The sequence below is a fragment of the Tetrao urogallus genome (assembly GCF_951394365.1).
Source record: "Tetrao urogallus genome assembly, chromosome: 3".
NCBI classification, from domain to species: Eukaryota; Metazoa; Chordata; class Aves; order Galliformes; family Phasianidae; genus Tetrao; species Tetrao urogallus.
Genome location: NC_136815.1, coordinates 40,508,424 through 40,518,967, shown reverse-complemented (window position 1 = coordinate 40,518,967; position 10,544 = coordinate 40,508,424). Strand labels below are relative to the sequence as shown.

The 10,544-nt window shown below is 44.5% G+C and overlaps 1 protein-coding gene across 1 annotated transcript in view; it reads right to left on the bottom strand.

Annotated features, from left to right (window-relative positions):
- Window positions 1-3,414: 3,414 nt before the first annotated feature.
- The window catches only part of PRKDC (protein kinase, DNA-activated, catalytic subunit), a gene marked incomplete at both ends in the record, with an annotated part of 81,407 nt that continues 74,277 nt past the window's right edge, over window positions 3,415-10,544 (bottom strand). Inside the window, 8 exons of the mRNA XM_079533068.1 lie at window positions 3,415-3,619; window positions 4,604-4,743; window positions 5,331-5,519; window positions 5,992-6,193; window positions 6,279-6,350; window positions 7,619-7,708; window positions 9,698-9,790; window positions 10,086-10,306. Of these exons, the coding sequence (XP_079389194.1) occupies window positions 3,415-3,619; window positions 4,604-4,743; window positions 5,331-5,519; window positions 5,992-6,193; window positions 6,279-6,350; window positions 7,619-7,708; window positions 9,698-9,790; window positions 10,086-10,306 (1,212 nt within the window). The remainder of the gene's footprint in view (window positions 3,620-4,603; window positions 4,744-5,330; window positions 5,520-5,991; window positions 6,194-6,278; window positions 6,351-7,618; window positions 7,709-9,697; window positions 9,791-10,085; window positions 10,307-10,544) is intronic.

Here is a 10,544-nt window from a genome sequence, read left to right as displayed (position 1 = left end):
CACAGAAGTGCTCCTGATGCTCTGAGGGAACATCCTGTGTGCCAGGTTGTGCCCACTGCCTTCTTATCCTGGCGCTGGGAACCATTGTAAAGAGCCTGGTTTCATTGCTCCCTCCCTTCAGGTATTTATTAACACTGGTGAGATCCCTGGGAAATTCCTTCAGGCTAAACAGGCCTGGTTCTCTCAGCTTCTCTGCTCACAGGTGGCCCTGCGTTGTGTCCAGCCCACAGCCCAGGTCTCTCTTGTACTGAGGACCCAGACCTGAGCTCCATGCTCCAGCTGTGACCTCAGCTCACCCCTCGGCCTGCTGGCCATGCCGTCATCACACAGCCAGGACACCACCAGCTGCCTTGCTGCAGGGGCATGTTGCTGACTCATGTTCAGCTTTCACAGGCAGAGAAAAGACAAGAACTTGGATCACTCAGACTGCTGCGTACCTGAGGCACTAAGTCTCCTTGCCTGTGGTAAGTTTTACAGAGCATTAAAAAACGTTATAAGCACCTGAATTTCTGTAAAAGCTGGTCATGGTTGAGCATAGAAGACAAAAAGAAACAAGGAAACTCTCTATGAGTTTTCCAGAGAGAATAGACACACTTCACTCTGCAGTGCCAGCTGTGACTCCCAGGAACCTGAGGAATGGGAGTGTAACAGCAAAGCTAAATGTGGGGACAACCCACAGGTAAGGCAAGGAACTGGGGCAAGGCTTCAGCCTTGCTTCAATCCTCCCCATTCTCTCAGAGCTCTCCTGCCCAGGCAGAAGTACGGCACTGTGCCAGAGGGGCTGATAGCAGCAGAGCTTTGGAGGCCTTGCCTGGCCCAGTGACAGAGCAGCCTCCAGGGGAATCCTGGTTCGTGGGCTGGGAAAGGCAGCTGTAGAGCAGGGTGATGGGATGAATTGAAATAGGAAACACCTGAGCGTGACATGCAGCATGCCTAAATTTCTTTGTCATTAAGAAATGAAACTGGAGGCTGGAGCTGGTTTTCCTCTACATTGAGCAGTCAGATGACATTTAATTAGAGGGAAATTATAAGATTGACAGGGGTGTCAGCAGTGAGCTTAAAGGGAGCACTACTCTGTACACTAACAGAAGCCTACTGAGAGTATAAGCTAATGTGCTGCGTCGCTTTTCAGACACAACTGATGCGCTTCCAGCTACAGCCCACATCTGCCTGTTTAATCGAGGAAGGAAATGCCCTTCTGCACTTGTGGACAGCTGCTAGGCTGTGCTGTGCATCACAAGACCTATAGCACTCTCTGCCTTTGAGCCCTGCATCGTTTCGCTCTTTTCTGGAACCAGAACAAAACCGCCCTGTGAAGCACGGTGCCCGGCTGCCTGAGGTTTTCCTTACATCAGTGCTTTCCTTGCTCCTTCATAGATTAGCTTCAGTCTTCCCTTTAACTTCTGTATTTTATTTAAAGCACTCAGAAATGAGGACTGTGGCTGACAACTGCTATTTACATATGTTGGAGGTTAGTTTCAGGCTCGTATAGCTGCAGAGAAAGCCTGCTCATTTACTGCTCATTAGGGTAATTGCACTGGCTTTGCATGGGAAGTGCTTATGAGAAGGCAGCGGTTTTATGCAGACTTTGTTCCACGACTGCTTCGTGAGGCTGACAAACACATTGCTAATAGGACTGAGGTAGCTGGGGCTTCAAATTACAACACTTAGTTTAGGGCCGGAACCAATTTTATAACTACTTTGATGGTTTTTATAACTGCTGTAGGCATCTCCCAAAGGCTGTCAAGGCCCGTGGTGTCAGAGCTACTTGCACCACATTCCTGCTTAGGTCCAGCCCAGGAGGAGACCTGCCAAGCAGAGACATCCAGTGCTGCTGCAGGTATCAAAAGTCACAGCGAGAAGAACCTCGTTAAATTGTAAAGCTAAACTTTGTCCTCTATGGTACAGGTCAAAGTACCTTGTATATATCAGAGGTATGTGCCAAAAGTGCCATTTAACACCTCCTACAGGCAGCCACTTCATCACTAAATACCTTTTCATGTTGCTTTTTATTGGGCTTTAACTTTCTTACATTTGTAGACTGACAACTTTAGACCCGAGCGTCAGTCACAGTGCCACCTGCTTTATAGCTGCCCGTGAGAACACACACACACAGACTGCAGTGCACACTTGTGGAAAAAAACCTGCCCTCTAACCTCTACCTGCACCTATGGGTAATTTCTGATGTTTTCAGCTAAGTGCCCTCAACTAACTTAAAAAGTGGGCAGTGCATCTGAAGACTTATTTTTCATTTCTGACTAAGTGAGGTCTTTTTTGTAATATGAAACAAGGTAACAAACAGCTGTTTCTGCACCACCGCCAGTTCCCTTCCCCAGCCATCAGGACTCTGCCTGCAGCCTCCCCCTACCCACCTCCCTTAGCCAGGCCAGGCCCTGCTCCCCGGTGTGCAGTGCACTGGGGTACAGAGGCAGGAAGGAATGCTCCAGAGCAGTGAAAGGGCAAAGACTCACTTTTATTACATCTTTTATGATAATTATTAAAAACATCAATGGAAGTTATCTTCTGCGCTGAACTCTGGGTAACAAATAACCACAATGTTTTAAGAGAACTATCTTGCCCCCTCGTCACCTGTGCTGTACCTGCCACCAAGGTTACCGAGAGCAGCCAGCAAGAAGAGCCAAACCTCGCACAGTTCCTCAGCTTTGTCACACGCAAATACCAAAGTGCAACAGTTATTACTTCACTGCGCAGCAGTTCTCTGCTGTGCTGTCAGTGCCTCCTTTTGGCTTTGGCTTTCCAAAGTTAACTTGGCATTAATAAAAAAAAATGAGGACTGCAGACCTCTATAAAGTACAGAGGTCACAGGCCAAAATGTCTAAATGTTAAAAACCAAACTGCTGTAACAAACTGGTGCTATCACTGCTTTCTCATCACCCAGAAGTGAAACAGCCATCCAGATACTTCAGGTGTTCTCTAGTATTAAAAGATATTTTCTGTTTAGTTATACTACGTCCTTTACAGTTTCTATTGACAGAAAAACTTTCCCATTTTAATTACAAATAATGTGTCTGCAGAATGGTTTCCAGCAAGATCTTTGGGAAGAAAAACAAAAACAAACAAAGCACGCACTTTCACTGAAAGGATGGCTGCAAACGTAGAGGGTGTGAATTCCTGCTCTGGTCTGCATGCCTGGAGCACCTTCCAGACTGCCCCTCAAGCTCTGAAGCCTCACCAGTTTTTCCCACACTGATGTTAACATGAGGCCAATACAGCTGTTTGGTTACAGAACCATGTAAACAAATCACTGTTTGAGTACAAGAACATTTCCTGCATTAGTCAAGTTAACTGACGATGATAAAAATGGCTTTTCGCTCCTTGGCCTTAAAATTCGGACTGGCTGCAGCTGTGTGTGAGGGTTCCTCCCCTCGTCAGAGTGGACTTTCAAGAGCAGCCTCACATCCAAGGTTCCCATCCTTCCCACACCCTGCCGAGGACATTGGGGTCCGTCACTTGGTCTATCAGGCACTGCACCTGGCTCTCCTCAGACAGTCCATCCTCTGGCTCTTTGGCTCTGATATTATGGTCAGTGCTGCCACGAGCAACAGCTGCAAAGTCATTGTAAAAAGGTGACTTCTCATAGCCCAGGTGCAGCTCATCACTAAAATTGAGAACACAAGAATAAGTTCTTAAAAGGAATAAATAACAGGTAGGGGTTTTTATTTTGGACATCATCACAATTCGCGCAACTTTATTTTTCAAGGTGAGGAGCTCAATAGCTCCTTTGACAGCACCTTGGCCAGTCAAAAGTTGGTGATTTTTTATGTCCTCCATTAGTGAATAATTACCATGTATATTTCAATTTGGGAAAAAATCTCTTAACTGAAAGGAGGACACAGCAGTTCCCATCCACAGTTATCTCCCCACTTGTTCCACTCATCTCTGCCTACAGGGAGTATTTTGTTGCCTTTTCCAGTACAGCTCTGACAGCAGGAGACTCCTGAGCACTTTTTAGAAATGTTAAGGTTTTAAAACAAGTTTGCTTTCATTACATTCTTTCTTTTTTGGAATAACCCAGAATGTCTTTTTAAAAGAGGATGGAAGGGATTAATTGTACTTTAACTGAGCCTGAAAGACATTCTAGTTTGAGCCAGACCTGACCAGACTGACAGAAATGACCTGAGAACGCCATCACATTCATATTTGATGTTTTTGGGAAGCAGTGTGCTTCCATGCCTCCTGTACAGCTGGATCAGGTTCTGCTTCAAGCAACTACCCAGCAGAAGCACACTCGTTTTTAAATACTACCCCTAGTCTAAAAGCTGTGTAGATGAATACAAAGAACAGCAATCTGACAAGTGAGAAATTGAGCAAGCTTACAGAGTGGGAATGTGTGCTGCCAGAACAGTAAAACTGCTCAGGAAGCCTGAGCTGGAGCAAGAGCACTCGGGGAGACGTTCTGGCTGGCAGTGTGTCAAGAGAGCTCGACGTGGAACCGAACGGCTCTGACAGAAGGGTGGGTGAAATTCTGCCCTGTCTGCCTCTCCTCTTTCCTAACTGCCATTCTGTCTGAAGGGAGCGAAGTCTGACCCGGGAGCGTGCCAAAGCTCTTAGTGAAGCAGTCTGAAATAGGAGAGCATCTTACCAAGTGATTCGTGCAGGATTGGCACCCATAAGTTTCCTTTTGACACAGCTGATTTTTTGCAAAGGGTACCAGTTTACTTCAGCGGTGTTTATCTCCTTAATCCACGTGCCTCCTTTTTTCAGCTGCCTTTGTTCAAAGTTCTAAAGAGAAAACAGTTTTGCTCTATTTATCGTACATAAAAAGACCTTTAAGATGCCACATCTTATGTCCAAGTCATGGCAGCAGCTCCTCATTGCAGCTGCAGTAGAGGGCAAAACACTGAGATGGTATCCGGACTGCCTATGATTTACACTTTAATTTACAAGTGGACCTGAATACAACTTGTTTCAGATTCTTTTCCCTGTAATTATTAGATAAATACAGTGTTGTTGTATAAGTTCTGCACTGATTAGATGAATCAGTCCAAAAAGCTGAAAGTATTTATACTGCTGCCATAAGCAATGTGACATGATCAAAAGATACTGACATTTTTAGGGTTATTGTGCAGATAAAGATCAACATGCTGACGGCACAGACATGGACAACTCTTCTTTGTCCATCATCATCGTACTTATAGAATGCTGCCATTTTAGATGAAGTCCAATTTCTCTATAAGCTCAGTATAACAAAGAAAGAAAAGAAGCACTGAGTCAAAGCAGCAGGAAATGCCTCCTTATGGATCAGTACTGTTCTTACTACAGTTTAAGAGTTCTTACGTGAAGAAAACTGAAAGAAAAAAGCCCCTCACCTTCCAGTCCAGGGAAGGCTCTTTTACAAACACATCCATTGTGCTGATGAGGAGATCGGGATCCGCACGGTATGCTCTCAGGGCATGCACCATCACACCGTAAATGAGGCCCCACTCCTTCACTGGCATCATCAGATTCACAAATTGGCGCGTCAGGCGGAAAGGCATCAGCTCCGGCACGGGCAGAAACTGACCGATGGGAAGGACAGCCAAAAGAAAGCACGAATTAGAAAACAAAAAGTAAGAAACCTTGTGACAGAAGGGTTACAAGCTTGTTGTTTCTTTTTTTCCTTCTTTTCAAGCCTTGAAACCTCCTTTGTCACTGAAGTGAAATCGTGCAGCTTAGTGGAACAGAGCCACACCGTGCCATGACAGCTCTGCCTGTGAGCACCCAGTGGCAGTGGCTGAAAGCACACGGTAAAACAATACCACTGTATGGACTGACAGTCTATTTCTTCACACCCTCTCCCCTCCATGTGAAACTCTATAGCTCCCTGTTTCCCTGAGAGTGCCTGGAAACAGGTTTTATTCTATTAGCTAGAAATAAAGGTTATTTTGCATCACAACGGTGGCCAAATCGGAAGCCCCAGATTGAAGTACAGAGAACACGTTTGTAATTGCATGTGCAAAAGCTGTAACAAACAAGTTACACAACAAATACCTGCGTGGCTGAGCCAAACGCGTGCCCAAAGTCTATTCCCACCACGCCACCCGTCTCCTTGTTAATCATGAAGTTGGACAGGTGCCTGTCTCCAATTCCGAGTATCCAGTGACTGATGCACATCAGTGCGTGCGAGCTGGCAAAGTGGGACCGCAGAGCCAGGAAAGCTTCAGGAGATGTGCTCATCTTCACAAAGGCTCTCCTGGGCAGAACAGAAGTCACTTGTTGCATGCAGATAAGGCATCAGCTTCTGTTTCCCAACAAGCAGTCATTAAAGGCATACTCACCGCAGCAGATCTTCTGGAACACTGTTCTCCCTGCTCTTGAAGGCAGTAACTGTTTCTGTGCGGCTTGCATTTCTGCAAATTGACCAAAGAATGTCAGCCACCGAAATAACAGCCAGGGAATGTATGTGACTACATTTGTGTGTTTATTTCCATCAGTAAGCAATATAACAACTCACACACAGAGCTTGCCCCAAATATTCTATCTGCTATTACAGAATCACAGAATTGTAGGGGTTGGAAGGGACCTCCAGAGATCAAAATTATTAAAATAAATCCTCATCCCTTTTTCCAAACAGTTATTTCTGAGATGAAAATTTCTGACTATGAAGCAGTGTGTAGCTCGGCCTGCTTTCCCCTACATTAGGTAGATGGGTTAAGATTTAATGGAGCAATACAGTCTTTCTGGTTGGATAACCTGTTCCATGCAGAGTAGCCAGCACCTAAGTGGAACTTCTCAGCAATGTGCAGAGGTCACATTTACGCCAGAAAATAGTGCCACAGAAGGGGAGACAAAACAGCTGGTGCCAAGGACACTCATGCCACACATCTGGGGGAGGGAGGGTGACTGCTTTGGGCCAGCTCAGGTCCACTGCTACAAGCAGAGTGCTTGCAGGCAGCTGAAGGCACTGGGGCAGACTTCCAGCTGAGTTTCATTGGAAAGCAGCAACACGCTGGCTTGCATCGCTGAGCTGTCCCTGAGTACATGAGGTAAGCGGCGGTAACTGGGAACGTACTCCAAAAGCACATTCCTGATCTGAATGAAAATGTTAATGTAGACACACTCAGATAAACGAGTCAAAGCTCTCCCCAAAGAAGCAAGAAACTTCTGTTTAAGCATCACCTGTTTAAGAAGGTTATGAGCTCATCAAAATGCTCCACTGGGAACCTTTCCTTCCCCAGCACAGTATGAGACTTGAGCAGGTGCAGAAGTTCCTTTTAGAGGATGCTCACATCACATATTCTGAACTTATTAGTGAATCATAGTGGCATTCTCTCTGCCCAACTTCAGCAGGTGCTCTGGCTCTCAGGCAGCCTACCTGAGAGCATCATCAGGAATAAGATACCCAGAAAAGACAGCTGAAGAAGAACATCTGCTTCTAGACACTGTCCTAAAGAGGTGAGCAAACTTGTGGAAGCATTCCTGTTCTCTACTAGCATTTTATTAGCACTAAAGTCCTCCTGCAGAACATCTCATGTTAGGCAAAGCAGTCTAACACACGAGCAAAAAATAGGTCTAGGCAGCATACTATAAAAGTACATTACTTTTTCCTGGCTGTCCTACAATTGTGTGTATGTGTGCATGGTCTGTATACTTTACATGCAGTTGTCCTAAAACTTACTTGTACATAGCAGAGTATCGAGATAAGCCTTGTGCCTTCCCACCCATTTTGGACAGCCAGTCATTATAGGCAGCACGAGGTCCTTTTCGGCTGTGGACATAGGAAGGAAAAAAAGAAAAAATGATAAGGTTGATTTCTCTGCATTATCTTACCAATTCTGTACCTGAATATCTGCAGATTGAGCGTGTACTGCTACAAGCCAGGGGATATAGCATGGGAGCTGTAACCTGTATTAATTCTATCCTTGCTATGAAAATGATGCATATGCAGTCAGTGCACGTGTTGATCCATCCATCTCCTTCCCCACAGGTTCTGAATGCATTTCAGTCATATTTAATGGAAGATTAGGCATTAATGTCTCAAAGACATCGATTTCCAACAGGTGCCCTAAAAATCAGAAGCTGCCTTAAGAAGAAAGACCTAAAATAACCTCTCCAGGGAAGAAAAAATGTTTTTACCATGATGTCTTATCCACCTGAGAGGCATTATGCTGCCTGCCCCATAACACTGTTTTTTGTCCATCCAAGCAGATAAGGAGTGCAGAAGGCAGTCCGTTATCTTTTCAGCATGTATAGGAGGGAAGGAAAGGGAACTTGGAGGACTTAAGTATTAATCCAGACTTCATTAGTTACACTACCTACAACTTTTTTTTCCCCCTCTCATCTTATCTGCATACATTATTATGCTAGCCATTAAACTGCTGTAGAACTGGTCTGTTCTACAGAAACAACAACTGAGTTGAACAGCCATCTGTTCTCCCTCCAGAACAATAAGGTTGAACTAGATGAGCTCAGTAGTCTTTTCCAACCATCAGCCCGTCACCATCATGCCCACTAAACCTGCCAGCCATATTCTGAGGTATAGAGATCCTTTCCATTTAGGAAATATTTGTCATTTATAGACTGAGCAGCCCATCACTTTGGACAAAAGACTTGAAAACTTCAGGAATTTATTCACCCTCGCTCCAACTGAAATACTGCCTGTAAGAATTTCAGAGTCCTCCTTTAGGAGTGCTGCTGTTCATCCACAGCTCAGTACAAGTGTCCTAACTGATTCAGCTGAAGAGTTTCAAGTCCATACACAGTAACAAAACTCTGTGTGTGATAAATCATCAACTGTTTTTTAGAAAGATACAGATGATCTACATTTAGAGTATTAGAAACCTCCCCTCATGAGAAGCTTCCAAGCAAGTCCCCTTCCTCTTTCAGTAATTGAAGTGGGATCAACATTAACGCTGTTGCTCACTGAAACAAACTAGATACCAGTGATGAGGGAACTGTAGTAATTCCTAAACGCTCAGTCAAAAATCAACTATAGAAACAAAGGCTCTTTGCAGCCCAACCTGCACACTGGAACTTCCTCCAGTAAGAAGGAGAACTAGTAAAAATAATTGATGACAACTCTTGGACATGCCCAAACAGAGAGCATGCACTAAGGAAAGAAGTCAGTAAATGAAACCACATTTCTAAATTCCAGGACAGAAATTGAATATATAGAAACTTCCAGGCTGACATGCTTAAATCAACCCATTTTACAAATATTCATCCCTTGATTACAAGCAGGAGACATAAAGCTCACTTATTCACATCCAGCCTTTGTACACAGCCAGAGACAATGTTCTTTCACAGCTGTGTTTTGCATATCTGCCAATTTCCTCCATCCTGGACTCACTGCTGAATGCAGCCTCTGAACAGGTCTGTCTCTGCTCCCCCATCTCCTCTCCTCCCCTTGCTGACTGACGTCCATTTCCTGCCTGATCAAATCAGGAGATCAAAATCCTTCGCTTGTAAAAAATCAATCTGCTGATAAGGAAATGGTGATGATAACAACGTCACACACGATTATAAGCCTCTTGTTTAAACAAGCTGGGTGGAGGATATTCCAGGTACAGCGGTACTCATTAAACAAACAGTTGCTAATTACTAATTTGGGTCAGGAAGTACAGAGTGCCTCCTTGCTTATAGGTACTTTTTTTTCTTTTCTTTAAATAAAGGAAACAAGAGGCCACAAGATGGTCAGTATCACAATGAATCCATTAGCAGGAATCCCTTTAGAAGAGACAGCAAAGCCAAACATCACCTGTTATAGTTGGTGTATTCCTCTTCAGTCATGCTGTTCCTCAGGAATTCTTTCAAAGTACAGGTATTTTCCAGCCACTTGATGAGTCCCAGCCTGGAACAAAAGTAATCAGAGACATGAACAAGTAGCTTAGAGTCAGAACAACACAGAATTGGAAGCAATGCATTCTAGTGTCTGCTAAAAGACTGAAGAAAGCTGCCAATTTAAATATACTCTGAGATATAGTTTCCAGACAAAGCAGTTTCAAAAGGAAAAAAATAAATACAAAAGCAAGCCAAGACCCAAAACACTCCTGAACCAGAATCTGGCACACAAAGACCGTACTTTCCAACATTGCAACAACAGATGTTATTATAAGAATTTCTGCCCCTTCAAGATAAAATCCTACCTTGTGGTCATGGGGATGACCTGGTAAGTTTTCAACTGCATATTCCTTTGGCTGCAGGCAGCGTCTCGGGAAAGGACGATGTTCATTACATCAAACAGCTGCTCAACGCGTTGGTCTTGTCGCAGGTCTTCTCCACCTTTGACAAGAAAAGGATGCTCCTGCTCATCGCTGCCTCGGATTGTTATGCGCTTGGGTTTCCTCAAGGATTCCAATACCATTATCTTGGAAGACAGGAAAAAACAAGTATTTGTGACACAAGATTTGGTCTGACAGAATCGCTACTGAAATTAAGCCTCTCTGGCGTTCCCAGATGGCACAATGAAGTTGCTCAATTACTACTCAAAGACCGAAGAAAGTTCTGCAAAAAAGCACTTAAGTGCTCCAAGATGTGTACACAGCAACCACCTTTCTATTGTCAAATTCTCCAGACCGAATAGGGCCACAGGTGCATAACACCAG